General features: G+C 40.0%; 1 protein-coding gene across 1 annotated transcript in view; it reads left to right on the top strand.

The window, feature by feature from the left end:
• Positions 1-15,158, top strand: part of dnah9 (dynein, axonemal, heavy chain 9) — a 180,592-nt gene that overhangs the window by 45,548 nt on the left and 119,886 nt on the right. Inside the window, exons 33-37 of the mRNA XM_004569683.3 lie at positions 807-963; positions 1,905-2,009; positions 7,603-7,760; positions 9,352-9,490; positions 11,730-12,017. Of these exons, the coding sequence (XP_004569740.2) occupies positions 807-963; positions 1,905-2,009; positions 7,603-7,760; positions 9,352-9,490; positions 11,730-12,017 (847 nt within the window). The remainder of the gene's footprint in view (positions 1-806; positions 964-1,904; positions 2,010-7,602; positions 7,761-9,351; positions 9,491-11,729; positions 12,018-15,158) is intronic.

The following is a 15,158-nucleotide window of genomic DNA, read 5'->3' as shown; positions in this document are numbered from 1 at the left end:
ACCCAAGCTTTTTTCTCCTATTGTGCATTTATTATAAGAGAGTGTGGATGATTTAACAGGATTGTATTGTTGCAGTGACCGGGGAAGAAAGTCCTCTGCATTCAGCTCTTTCGCTGCGTGCTGGTTCGGCTGTGTGAGGGACAGGAGCATTGTTCTTAAGTGAATTGGTGTAATGTCATGCTGATCACTGATGCCACTTTGTATTTTGATTTGACACGGAGGACTTCAGTGTCTCATTAAGCCACCTGTAAATCATGCACTCAGTCCAAATTTTGGTTTTCAGGCTTTGAAGACAATGTCTTTATTCAAATCCTTATTATGGTCCTCAGACACACAGGCAGCAACATGCAGGTTCCCACACAGAATAGTATGTTTTTGTTTTCTTATATCAGTATTTACAGCAGAAGTAGTGCTGGTAGCTGGTAGCACCTATACAGTCGCCCTAAAGCAAACAGTGGCAAACACATTTGTTCAGTTTACTGTTTACTGAAAAGCATGTTCATGCACACTGACATACCCATGCTAAAAACCTTGGGCTCCTGCATGTGTTTTCACAGAGTTTTGGCCAGAATTAGCAACTGTGAAATTTCAGTTCCTCAGCATTCATTATTTTGACACATAAAAATATAGAGAGTGTTCTGGGTTTAAACTTGCACAGAAGCAAGAGCCTTCTGTAGAGACGTTTTACTCCCGAAACTGTGATTTCATGTTTAAGTTTCCTGTCTTTGTGCTCAACCAGAGAACCGACTTATATGGATGTGCGTGGACTGTAGTAATGCAACTAGAAATATCTCCACTATGTTTAGATGCTACATCACACTGACTCAGTCCCTCCACCTGACAATGAGTGGAGCTCCAGCTGGGCCTGCAGGCACGGGGAAGACTGAGACTACCAAAGACTTGGGACGGGCCCTGGGAATCATGGTGTACGTGTTTAACTGCTCCGAGCAGATGGACTACAAGGTGAGCAAGCGTGCATGAGCACAAGCTTCTGTGTTTGAGCCCACGCACAGAGCCAATGTGCGTTCGCAGCATGTGTGTTTCTTTTCATCTTTGCCTTTGTCAGCGATATGGTATGCATTTGTCATTAAAGTTGTCAACCTACCTTTATGCCCTTCTCTTTTCATCTTTGTTCTTTTCATCTTCTGTTTGCTTTCCCCTTGAAAGAATAGCTGATTAAGTAAACCCCCATTGTTATTGCTTTACCAAACCTTGTCAAAAACCCTTCTCTGTATTCAGCCTCCGCCTGCCTTTATTATGCTTTTATATTTCACTCATATTTTCTGCATATTGAGGGGTCAACGGAGACATAAACGCAATCTTACAATCCAGCTTGCTCCTGCTTCCACTAGACAGGGGAATCATTATATTATAGAGGTGTCCGGCACACCTATAAACTCCAAAGCTCTTGTGTACAGATAGATGTGCTAATACACATGTGCGCTTCAACATTTCGCAGAGCCCTGCATTGTTAGTCATATTGAGTTACGCACATACACAAGTTAAATCAATCCTCCGGTCAGCTCCAGTCCACGTCAAGGAGGCTTCGCTCTTTCTGCTTGTAATTGGAGTCAACGGCCTGCTTCATCTTGGTCTCAGGGGGGCTGTTCACCTGCTCTCGAGCCAGTGTTAAGGGTAGCTGTAATGTGTGCAGGCAATATTTTAGCCTTCTTTTTGTTGCCATCAGCCCCTGTTTTTACTAGTGTGACGCTTTGTTTGTGTTATTATTCACAAACTTGCATGTCTCTGTAGTAGCTATGACAAAACTGTTTTTTCATATATCTTCTGTGTAATTGCTGATACATATGCGTCTCCCTTTCCACGTCTTACCAGTCAGACTGGATCTGAATCTGACTGGCTTCCTGCCCCAATGTGTCTGAATATTTGTCTCTTTGTGTCCACAGTCCTGTGGGAACATCTACAAAGGCCTGGCTCAGACAGGAGCTTGGGGCTGCTTTGACGAGTTTAACAGGATATCTGTGGAGGTGCTTTCTGTGGTGGCTGTACAGGTACGATTCCCTCCCCCTCCCCCTCAGGTATTTGCAGGTGGAGTTGATTGAGAGCACCGTGTGTGCATTTTATTTGTGGTCCAACTCAATCAAGCTCTAGTGAAAAGCCCTTGAAAACACTGCTGTTCGAGGAAACGGCCTCTTCATAACCAATTCCAAGTATAATCTTTTCAGCTATAACACTAATGTACCAAGGCTGCCACCTTTGCACCCCAGAGCTTCTTTATAATTGGAGCCTTCTGTGATCTGATTTGAGAGTTGAAGAGGGAAAACTGCCTCCCCAGCTTAACTTTGCAAGCAACATTAGTAGCAATCTTTGCAACTCAGATGGACTGACATGAAACACTCAGAGAACAGATAGCAAAATATTCTTTATTTGCCAACAAAATGTAGAAAAATCATCTTACAGTTTTTCCTGATACAACTGACCCCCTACAAGTCAGTCAGAACCTTCAACCTGGCCTTTTGTCATCCATAAATTAAAAACACCATAATATTTTTTAACCTTCTAATGATTTTTTTTTACATAATTTTCAGTTTTCCTATAATTCAGTTATAAATCACATGATACCCACCCAAATGCAGGCTCTCAGGGAGGCAGAAGTTTCAAAAAACTAACCTTTATTTCAGCAAAAGCAAAGTCCAAGCAGTGATGAGCAGTGGAAGTTAATGGAAACTAAAATACAAAACAACTGGCTGAAAGAACCCGAGGTGAGATAACAGACACCGTGACGAGGACTAAAGTGAACACACGGGACTACCTCTACACAAGATGGGTAATGAGACTCAGCTGATAGTGATCAAAGACAAGTCAGGAGGGTAAATAATACTAAGTGCAAGACACTAGAGATAAATAACTCCCAAAATCAACAGGAAGCGAGGCGTGGGAAGCACATGAATGAACTTAATATGAGGGAACTGACAGAAGAGGATAGAAAAAGAAACACTGAGGTTAGAGCTAAACTTGGATACAAACTGGAAATAAGAACTCAAGACTCAAGGAAATACATACAAGCATACCAGAAGCAAATATAAACACTAAGTATGCTGACAAATATGTTGTGATTGGTTGGTAAACAACGACCCATTACAGCACAATTCAAAGTGTTCACTAATAGGAACTGGTAGGTCGTTGGACTGCTTTCCATCTTTTACAAAACAGAGGATAAAGATGTTAATCTTTATGTTAACATAAAGATTAACATCTTTATGTTTACTGTATGTTTACTTGTCTGATTAATTGGTTTGAAAAACAAACAGTACTTCATAAATGTATGTGGGGAACCTGACAGCTGTGCACGTAGTGTACCCATAATTTTGGGCAGTATATTACAACCTCAGTGATCCACCAGGCCTAAAAATGGTGGAACTGCTATTTACACATATGCAGCCTGAAAAACTATAAGGCAGTTAAAAAATGGACTATAAAAAACTAGGGAAATTTAAATTAGTAGTACTGTTTTACCTGTTTTGCTGATGCCCATCCACTTATGTCCACTAATAAAGGTAAGCTATCATTCATATATCAAAAAGGTCTACTTTGATTTGGTATTTTCCCAGAATTGGAAAACATATAAAGTCCTTGCTGCTTCTCGCTTTGTATTTCCAGAGCTGCACATACAAAGCTCCTCTGTTCTCTCTGTGCCACTGCACAATCACTAATTAGTGTAAAGGAAGTGGGTTGCGCTACATGACTCGAGTGCATGAATCGAGTGCACCATTAAATTGTATTGAATCACCCCACCCCCACAGTTGCAGCATCCACTGGGTATAACAACATTTTCTTGAAAGAAGCCCTTGGGTAAAGTGGTCACATAGTGGCCAAACCTGGTTTTCAGTTGGTCTTACTGATCTCAAGTGGCCTAAAATTGATTGGTGAATTAACGTTTGTGCTTCACAGTAGGGTTAATTATTTCCCCAGAAGAAGCTGGGATAGTGCTCTTTTTTTACTACATGGAGCTCTGTGAATGACCTGAACTGATCATTCTTTATAGTTATGCTCCTTTTCTCTCTTCACTTCATGCAAAATGACACGTGGAGAAAAAAAAAGACTCTACACCGAGCATCGTATACTCTGTGTGACCTACAGTAGCTAACCCTCTGAGAACAGCACTCTTTTGAGAAATCAGCCATACTCTGCGTGTTTCAGCTGATTCTAGCTTTTCAGCTATCTTCCATTCTGTTATCCACGATCAAAGAGATCCTCTCTCTGTGGTTTCACAAGTCCCTGTGCTGTACTCCAATCCTGCCTACCGTTGGTCCTGACTCTATCTTCATGCATGTACACTACTGTCAAAGCAAAATGTACACAGTTGATAAGGATGCTGATTGCGATCATGATGATAATGGAGATAGAGCTCCTCAAAGGATCATTATTCACCCCTAGACTTAGCAGTCACTCCTCTGCCCTTCTCCCTGTAGCAGAAATGAAAGTCAAGCAGTCTTCCTTCATAAGCCATAGAAGTCTACAGTACTTAGAGAATTTTAAAGTGCCAGAAGAATGAATTGGTGTTGCGTGGTGTAATGAATAATAAATCACGGTGGCTCCTACGTGGAGAAGTAGACCCAGAGAATGGAGGAGCGTCAAACTCCTGCTGTGAGAGCTGGCAGCCCACTCCAGCGCTCAGCCTTCCTGAGAGGAGCCAACACAGAGCCATCTCCCACCATACCACATGCACCTAATCCATCTTCTTACAGATGGATTAGGTGCGCATGGCATTGCACAGTGACAAACGTGGCTGAGGCCTGGGCCTGGACCAGTTCTACATTAAATAAAGCTGAAACCAACCAAAGGCCTGCAGTTGTTATAACATGGAGATGGCTTGGTGGGGTTCTGCCTCGGTTACATCAAACACTGAATGTGTTTTATTTTGTTTTATTGAAGCCACTAGCTCCAGAGAGGAAAAAAGAATGGAGCTGGACCTCTCTGGATCATACCTCTTTTCTTGAGCTTCTTTTAAATGTGATTTTTGTGTTTTACTTCCCTTCCTATCCCTGTAGGATAGCAGTGGTGAGCTGCTGCCATTTCATATAAAACACAAGCTCCTCTGATGTTGTCCTAAAAACTTTTATTTCTTCTTTTTTTTTTGTCTGATGCAGCTTCCCTGTTTGTTTTTGCATTCCCCCCTCCTGCCTCTCCCCGTTGCGTTAGTATGACTGAGTGATCTGTAGCCGAGTACTCATCCATGAAGAGATGTTCCTCCTCTTTCCAGCTGTCGACTCGCTGTTCTACCGCTCGCATGTTAAATTCATAAAGCTTCTTACAGGCTGGGATTCAGAGTTTTAGGCCGAGACACACACATGCATGCACGTATACACACTCACAGAAAGTTCATTTCTGATATCTCATTCCCTCATAATGTAGACAAGCAGGGCTTTGGTAGTTCATCCATCCAGTGAACCCTGGCTGATAACATGCTCATACTATTGATGAAATTGCGTCCCTTTGCAAAAAAAGTTGCATGCTGCATAACAATTTGACAGGCTGTTGCAAATCGACTCTGCTGTGTGCTTGGTGATATTAATAATATGTTAATGAGAGTTGCACTTGATATCAACTGTGTTTCAGATAGTTTCGGCTTGGCGTGGTTTGGTAGGGAGCCGGTGGCAATCATAGCTATTACCCGCATGTAGATGCCACATTGGTTGGAATTTTTATTACAAAGGTGTGTCAGTGAGGCCGCCATATTGGATGAGCGAGCCTGTATATTTCTCAAGGCAGACTAGAGATGGACCGATCCGATATTACGTATCGGTATCGGTCTGATACTGACGTAAATTACTGGATCGGATATCGGAGAGAAATAAAGCTCAAAGACATACTTTTCTTTCTTATTCTCATTTAAAATGTCTAGCTTTTTATAAATAATTATCTGAATCTTACACCCAAAGTTTTAATCTTATGTAAAATATATAGAAGTCCATTACTGTATATAGTAACTGTTAAGTCTAATATACCCTAGTAAGCTAGTTCTTTTTCCTTTGGGAAGATACCATCTGTGCAGTCTGCAATTCTGTAGAAGAAAGATGTTGAATCTATTTAATTATTCTTGAAAAATAATTTATTTCTGTGCATTTTTTTTCACGCTGCATCAAATTAAAGTTGACTACGTCAATTAAGCATCATGAGGTGGAGGGTGGGGGGTAGTTCCCTATTTTTTTTTCTGGGAGTTTGCAACCCTATTAGTTAGGTTGCTTAATTTTTCTGCTAAGTACTCTTTAAAATACCAGAATAGGGAGGATGGAGTAGGTTTAAGTTTATTAGATTGATCAGTTTTGCTGAACTATGAAATATTTTGGGTGCAGTATATTTTTTACATACAGGTATAACAGAATAGCTTTAGTGTTGTTGTTTATTTAAACTTGAGTATGAACTTATACAAAATGCAGCAAGATATTAAAAAAACAGTTTTATTGATTAAAAAACACTATATCGGATTCATATTGGTATCGGCCGATATCCAAATTTATGATATCGGTATCGGACATAAAAAAGTGGTATCATGCCATCTCTAAGGCAGACATGCTGAATTTTCATCCAGCTTACCAGCTGTTAGGTTTGTTACAAATGCTATAACTGTATCCATTCATCAAAAGTTGATTTTCAGTGTTCCAAAATAGAATGTTAAAATGACTGTAAAGACATGTCCACACCGCAAGAGATTTATAGCGACACGGTAACCAGAAACCAAAGGGAGTGAATATTTGGTGAGTTCCAGATGTGTGACTGAAGAAACTACCAATGAAAGTGAGAAATACTGTTGAATGAAAAATCATGGCACCATGGACCCAAGTCCTGCAGGGATAGCACTGTTGGGAGAGTAGTTGGCCAAAGACTTTTTGACAACTATTGGATGGATTTCTATAAAATTCTGTACAAACAGTTTTGGTGCCTAGAGGATGGATTATGGAAAGTTTGGTCACCCTCGAAATTTCATTAGTGCCTTGAACATGTAGGAACCTGACGGTATTGAATTGGAATAACTGTGCAAAGATTGCATATTAGCACTTCTGATTCAACACATTAGTTGATGTATGTAATGACTTGATTATATATCCGTGTTATGCTTTGGCATGTATGTAGTTGGTGTATTGTCATGTAAATCCTCCGTGGACAAGTCCAATGTCTGTTGGCCACAATAGACAGACACAGACACTCTGTCAGTTTACCAAATGTCATGGCTCTGACCCAAGCGGGCACTAGCAGACACTGATGCAAAAAGTATACAGTAACCAATGCTGTACTAAGTAAAAGTGAGTATTAGCAGTTTAACATTCTCATTGTATTTTTTCATTATTATTCATTAGCTTAAAAATAATTTTAACATGCCGTTTTTTAAACTGTGACCAAAAAAGCCGAGCAACACCATGTAATTTGTCACAATGTATCACATGATTTTGACTTAAATGATGATTAAAAACACATTTTTGTATTTGTTTTTTTTAAATTGTGGTAGACAGAGTGTGTCCTTTTTACTGCTTGGGAACATACACTATATACCCCTTTAATCCTCAAAAATGGGGCTAAAAAATGTTTGTGTGTTGGCATCCAGTTGCGACAGTTAATTCCATTTTGTATTATCTTTGAAATTAGGTCAAAAGCATCCAAGATGCCATCCGCGATAAGAAGCAGAGATTTAACTTCATGGGAGAGGAAGTGAATCTTTGTCCCTCTGTTGGAATCTTCATCACAATGAATCCAGGCTACGCTGGCAGGACCGAGCTTCCTGAGAATCTCAAAGCTCTGTTCAGGTAGGCCAAAAGATCTTCATAATGTGTACGCTTATTTGGATCATTCAGCTTGATCCTTTCATTTATTTCAGCTGGGTTAAATGGTAAAATGGTAAATGGCCTGTGTTTATATAGCGCTTTACTAGTCCCTAAGGACCCCAAAGCGCTTTACATATCCAGTCATCCACCCATTCACGCACACATTCACACACTGGTGATGGCAAGCTACATTGTAGCCACAGCCACCCTGGGGCGCACTGACAGAGGCGAGGCTGCCGGACACTGGCGCCACCTGGGTTAATCCATCTGTTAATATTTAATCCTGGGTTTACTCATGCATCAAGAGTACAAGTCATACCAAAATTCTGGAAAGAGTCCAGACCCCGAGCCACTAAAGTGGTTCAGACTCCCTAAGTCTATTTACTCAAATTACCAAAACTGATACGTAGGGACTGTTTCTTCAGCATAATGTAGGCCTAATGAAAAGTGCCAACTGTGTTTTCTGTGGATTATCAGGAGAACATGTTTGTATGGACAAATGCAACTTTTGTACATTCAGGTGATGATTCTGTGTCATTAAACGGGTTTAATTTAAAATATCACATAACTGATCCTTCTTTTAGGCTGACTAAATATTAAATAACTGTTTAAATAACATAAAGGTAAAAAACAACAAAAAAGTTGAACATTGTAATATCTCAGGTTAATGTTGGAGTGGACATTCACTGATAAGCTGTGTTTGCATACGTGTTACTGGAGAAGAGCTGTGCCGCTTTTCTTAAATAATTGTAATGGATTCAGACCTGTATGTTGACATTGTTCTATTTTTTGCAGTGTATGAACAATATCCCTATAGTGCAGTGAAAAAATGTTTGTCCCGTTCCAAGTAAACACAGAGTACAGTTTTTGAATGATGATTTCATTTGTTAAGAGAAAAGGGTATACAACCTGTGTGCCTCCCTTAAACTAACTGGCTTTGCCACCCTTAGCAGCAAAAACTGCAATTAGGCATTTGCGATAACTGGCAACGAGTCTGTCTTTCAGATCACTGTGAAGACAATACTTAACAGAATAGTTTTAATTCAGGGTTTCGAGTGTGTGAACGGGACTCAAACCTTCCATAAAGTTCAGCTTTTCAATCAATCAATCAATCAATCAAGGCTTTTTTCTCATTAGTCCGCAGGGCTGTATGACTGTAGCCCAGGTAGTAGACCAGGACACCTATTTATCGGAAGGTTGGCGGTTTGATCCCTGTCTGCTCAAGTTTGCATGCTAAATATCCTTGGGGAAGATACTAACACCGAGTTGCTGTCCGATGCATCCATCGTAGTATGAATGTGTGTGAATGGTAGATAGAAGCACTTACGTAGAGCACAGAAAAAAGTGCTCGTATGGATGGGTGAATGAAGCGAGTTGTGCAAGGTGAGTGCTCAAATAGAGTAGAAAAGAGCTACATAAGAACCATCCATGATGTACTGTAGTGCAGGTGACAAAGGATTTCTCCATATGGCAGCCATATGGAAATTAACTGCAGTGTTTTTTTTTCTCTTTTTTTCCATATGGGTATGAACAAACAACTTAAAGTCACTGCCTTCTTTACATTTGTACACAGACCTTGTGCCATGGTGGTGCCGGACTTTGAGCTCATCTGTGAAATCATGCTGGTGGCTGAAGGCTTCCTTAATGCCCGGGTCCTTGCTAGGAAGTTTATCACCCTCTATACGCTGTGCAAAGAGCTGCTGTCTAAACAGGTATTGCTTGCTTCATTCGATGTAACGCAGCTGATGTGGTTAGTAAAACCCAGATCCATTGCCATTTATAAACTGAGCAGCTGACACAAAGTTCTTTTTATAATTGCGGCTTCTGATAAAGGAATGACTCAGAGGCTCCATACAAGAGCTAACCTTGTGACCAACCGTTCGGGTGAAGTATCACATGCATATAAATAAGAAGCTGCAGGGGGATTGGATGTTATTTCATCAACATTTTTCTTTAATCTATTTTACCCTGCTCCTGTTTTACATGTTATGCCATCATTTACGTTTTTTAAAAAAAGCAATAAAACCACTCACAGTGCTGACTAATAGCTACACAGGTGCTCCTTAGCTTAGGTAAGTGATTTTATGAGCCCTCAATTCTGGATGAATTTCCCATGACCACAGGCCTGTTTAAGTGTCATAGCACACTAATTTCTTTTTATGGCTGTTTTATGAATCTCTAGTTCTTCAGAAATGTTTTAAAATTACCTTTTTAGGTTTTCTTTGCCTGGGTTTTCCAACATTAGCAACTTAGGCAATGAAATGAAAAGATAATGAACAGACTGCTTCTCTAAGCTAAATTCATATAAGGGCTGAAACTGCAAATCAATGAAAAGTGCAGATTCAGAAAACAACTTTCTAAAGCTTAACAAGTGCCTCATAATTATGGCTTTAATATTACAGAAGTTCTGCTCCATGGGCTTGTGACTGGCCATGAAAGTGGTTTTAAATGATTGTATTTTCATTTACTGCTTTCTCAATTTCCTCTTGACTCCTTTGTTCCTCTGTCCTTTGTGTTCACTCTTAGATATTCTTCATGTTTCTGTTAGTTTCTTTTTTTCCCTTTCCACTTCTTGGGGACTGTGGCTCAGGAGGTAAAGCAGGTCATTTAGTTGGGCAGGTTGGTGATTGAATCCCTGACTGCTCCAGTCTGCATGTCAAAGTATCCTTGGACAAGCTCCTGCTGCGCTCATTGGAGTGTGAATATTTTCATATTGCATTCACTTGACACGTATTCCTTCATTCATTTGTTTACCAGAGTGATGGTGGAAGGACGTGTCACTCATATCTCATTTTTGCGTCAGCGCTTTTTGCCAGATCCATCCATGCTGTACACGGCAGCTTCATTAATTTCCAAGGCATCCAGATACCAGCAGTTGTTTTTGTTTTCATATCGTCCTACTGTATTATCATCAGAATCTATGATAGACGCATTTAAAATATAGGCAATATCACAGCACAGTTACTATCTTTTACTTGTATTCTACTTTATTTTATCACATTTATTCAGAGTAACTTGGGACACAGGGCTTTGTACAAAACATTTGATCACCTTCAATTTACTGTTGAATCACGAATAGCTGTTAGATTGCTGGGTACCAACAGCCCAGCTGATATGATAAGACTAAACACTTCAAGTGCTGATCAACAAAATATGAAGCAGCAGCAGATCTGATAGCTCCATGACAAAAAATCTATGGCTTTATCTTTTCCTTCATTGTGAAAACAAGGGGGGTTAACAGTTAATCACAGCACATATTGATGTGATGTGAACCTGGTGGTTTCTTTCTATATTTAAGTGTGTTTTTCTGTGTGTTTGTGTGTGTGTGTGCGTTTATTAATATCTTTGTGGGGACCAAAAATTGGAAATTTACTATACTCGTGGGGACCAACAGCCCTTATGGGGACCAAAATCCCGGTCCCCACAAGTTTGAAGGCATTTTTGAGGCTCAAAATGTGGTTTTAGTGTCAAGGTTACAGTTAGGTTATGGTTAGCTTTAAGCTAAGGGTTAGAGTTAGGCATTCATTTTTGATGGTTAGGCTTAGGATAAGCGGCTAGGGAAAGCATTATGTCAATTAGATGTCCTCACAAAGATATGAAAACGAGTGTGTGTGTATGTGTGTGTGTTGCCTTACTCTCCCATGTTATTTGGAGAGCCTCTGGATGGAAGTCAAAAACTGTGTGATATTATACTTCTGCCATTATGCAAATGCCTTTAGATACAGTCATCCAACACAGGTGGCAGCTTTAGATATGTTCTAAATTGAACCTGAGGTAGTATAGGTTTTTACACAAAGTCAGAAATGATCAAGTAAATAGAGTTGCATATTTAGTCTTGTTATTTCTCTAAGATTGAATTGCTTAATTATCCTCCATAAAAACATTTTTTAAAAGGTGATGAGCTTGTCGATGAAAAAGGTTCTAATAAGAGCGGTGTGTATATTTCTGTAGGACCACTATGACTGGGGTCTCCGAGCCATCAAGTCAGTCCTGGTGGTGGCCGGCTCTCTGAAGCGAGGAGACCCCGGCAGAGCTGAGGACCAGGTGCTAATGCGAGCTCTCAGAGACTTCAACATTCCGAAGATCGTGACCGATGACATGCCTGTTTTCATGGGACTAATAGGAGACTTGTTCCCTGCCTTGGACGTCCCCAGGAAGAGAGACCTGGACTTTGAGAAGGGCGTGAGGGAGTCCATCCTGGACTTGAAGCTGCAAGCCGAGGACAATTTTGTACTAAAGGTGTGGTTACTCCCTGACAGTCTTCAGGGTTATCTGCTGCAGTTTATCCAATTGTATTTTCATTACAGCTGAATAAATGAAGGACCCGTATGAGTGTAAGTCAGTTGCAAAGCTCAGGATGAAAGCAAACATAATCACAAGTTGTCTGAGAAGCATGAGCCAGGTCCCCAGATGGGGGGTTTCATCTTTAACAATTTAGATAGATATTACAGTTGTAGCACTTTCATTTAGATTTATCTTAGTTCTTTCCAAAAACTGTTTACCTCATGTCATAATGTTCCACTGGGAAATACACATTAGTGTCAAACAAGACACCAGCATCTGGATGAATTGGGCAAATATTGCTGAAAACGAATGAGAGTTCAGGTGCCCAAGCTGATGACCTAATTCTAGTCATTATATTACATACAGATACACACATACAGACTCTCAATAGAAGGCATTGTATGTCAGAGACAGATGTACGCAGGACCAGGGGAAATAAGTGCAATCTGCCTCAGGTCAAATAGACACGGAACCACATAATAACACTCCATCAATGGAGGCTTGCGCTGCACCATGCCACTTAACCCTGACATTGTGAGAGCCAGCCACAGAAATAAACAAAGAGGAGGAGAAACAGAGCAAGAGAGGGAGAGAATTGCAGAGCGGTCAATAACAACCGTCCACACCCAGAGCCTGAACTTTTACTTCTATGTTTGTGTAGCAAACCTTTTGATTTCAGACCGTTAAGGGGGGAGGGCAAGAGCATACCTTTAGTGTTAGCCTGTGCTAGCATTAGTCCTCCGCACATCAAAGCGGTAATCAGCCAGGGTCTTTGAGAGTGCAAAGCTGTCTGTGCTCTGGCTGAATGGATGTGGAGAAGGAGCCCCAAGAAGCCGGGTCGATGGCATTGATTGGGTGTATGTTACAACGGAAATGGGGAGGAAATATCTTTCTCTCTTTTTTTTGTCTCTGTCACTCTTTTTTTAAATCACTCTGTGGTGTCCACTCATACTGAATATGTTAACCCAGAAATGAAGAAGTCTGAACCCACAAAGGAATTTTGGAGCCAGTTAATTTGCAGTTCTAAAAATCAAGAAATGCTGCAGTTTCTGTGGTGAAAGAAAAGCAAACTGTTTAGATATTTTATTTCTAGTTTGCCATTTAGGTTAATTGACAACATTTTCAACAGCACATTGTATTTAAAAGCAGTGTATTGCTGAAACATTAAGCTAAAAAGCATTGTGTGTTTAGGGTCTTGTGATCCTAAAAGAGCACTCCTGCAAACTTAATTAGAAAAACAATTAAAAAATAGAATTTTTAAGTCTCCTCTCTCTTTATGTACACAAAAGAATATACACAGATCATCCACAACACTGATACTTCAATTCAATTCAGTTCAGTTGTATTTATATAGAGCCAAATCACAGCAATACACATTAGTGTTAAACAATTAAAATACACATTTAGCAAAATATGTAATTATCAGTGCAGATTCTTTAGCACTTCTATCATCTGACAGATGACGTTGATCATCTCATTGTGAGCTGCAGGGACAGAAACCTTGGATCCTAAAATTCACTTAGGTGTTACTTTTATTCATACCATCTACAGGGCAACCCCAGTGGCCCAGTGTGTCAAACAGCGGTGCTTTTGTTATAAGAGGTGAGTATTGCAGATATATGTACAAGGTGCCCATTGGCACTGGTGCCTCAATGCATCAGTGCACAGCAATATTGAGAACCGGGCTAATGGTCCTGTTTTAAAGAGTCTCGATAAGGAGGCAGGAAGGGTGGCGGTGTAATAAACAAGTTTCTCAGCCAGGCTACAGTTCATATCCCAATTTGAGAGTTTTGTGTTCTGCTTTCTTGTTTCATTTTAAAGTTACTCCCTCATTTTTACTCACTTTGTACTTTTTCCTTTGTGACTTTGGTTTAGGTACCAATAACTTCATGGCCTGGGATAAAATAGTGATACACATTAGCAGTGCGCTCACCCTGGATTTTAAAGAGCACGAGAGGACTGTGCTTCATGATAGTTATAAAAAGTACTAAAAATAGTACAGACAACTTTCTATACTGCATATATTATGATTGATTAAATCTATAAAGTACTATACAGCTTTAATGTTATGGTTAACCAGTGTAGGTACACATTACTGTGGGGAAAAAGTATCCTTTTAATGCCATAAACAGATTTGAATGGGGTTTTTTTTATACAAAAGATGAGAGAAAAAGCTAAAACAAATAAATGTGTTATAAAAGTGGGGAAAGTGAGGGGTTACAGTAAATGAGGTTTATTTGTGGCTTGAAAGTTGTGTTTTTTATTGGCTAGGTGCTGTTGAATCAAATGTTTGGCTGGGGAACAAGTCAGCTAGTGTCTTGAGGTTGAGAGCAAGTCAGACTGGTGAGAGAGCTGGAAGCAAGGTGTGTGTGGTGCTGGTAGCTTAACTGAGACACAGGGAGACAAATAGTGTCTTTCACTAATGAGGGCCATCTAAACAAGACAAGTAAACTACAACCTGACATATAATGTTTTGTGTCCAGTCTTTAGTAACAATCTTCAATCGTTCAATAAGAGCTGGATTATAGTAACTTGATTAGGTACATGGTTATTTAATGGGGTATTTAATGACGCCCTGCCAGAAACATACAGAGAAACACGGGGCCAACAACAAGACTTTTACTGTGAATTTCTAAGTTAATTTGTAAATTTTGTAGTAACCTGTAAATTGTAAATACTGTAAAACTTTTTTCTGTCATTTAATGGTTGGGCATTGTACAGCTACAAGCATTTCACCCCCATGTCATACTGTGTATGGTTGTGTGTGTGTGACAAATAAAATTTGAATTTGAATTTGACCTGAAAAGAGCGAGGAAAATAGAAAGACTGTAAAAAGATGGTTGGGCAGAGACAACCTAATATTGACCTAATATTTACATTCAAAGCAGCATCACTTCTCCTTATGCACTGCTGCTTTAGACAATCTTGGAGAACCTCCCACTGTTCTTTTGTAGATTTAGTCTGCTTCAGTTTCTTCTGTATTTTCAAAGTAAACCCAGACTGACTCCATAGTGCTGAGATCAGGGCTCTTTGGGCCCATACCATCTGTTAGGGACATCTTTGCTCTTGTTGCAACAGAAAATAGTTCTGGATTTC

The sequence above is a fragment of the Maylandia zebra genome, linkage group LG8, assembly GCF_041146795.1.
Source record: "Maylandia zebra isolate NMK-2024a linkage group LG8, Mzebra_GT3a, whole genome shotgun sequence".
Classification (NCBI taxonomy): domain Eukaryota; kingdom Metazoa; phylum Chordata; class Actinopteri; order Cichliformes; family Cichlidae; genus Maylandia; species Maylandia zebra.
Note: the sequence above shows the minus strand (reverse complement) of the source record. Positions and strands in the feature narration are given on the sequence as shown.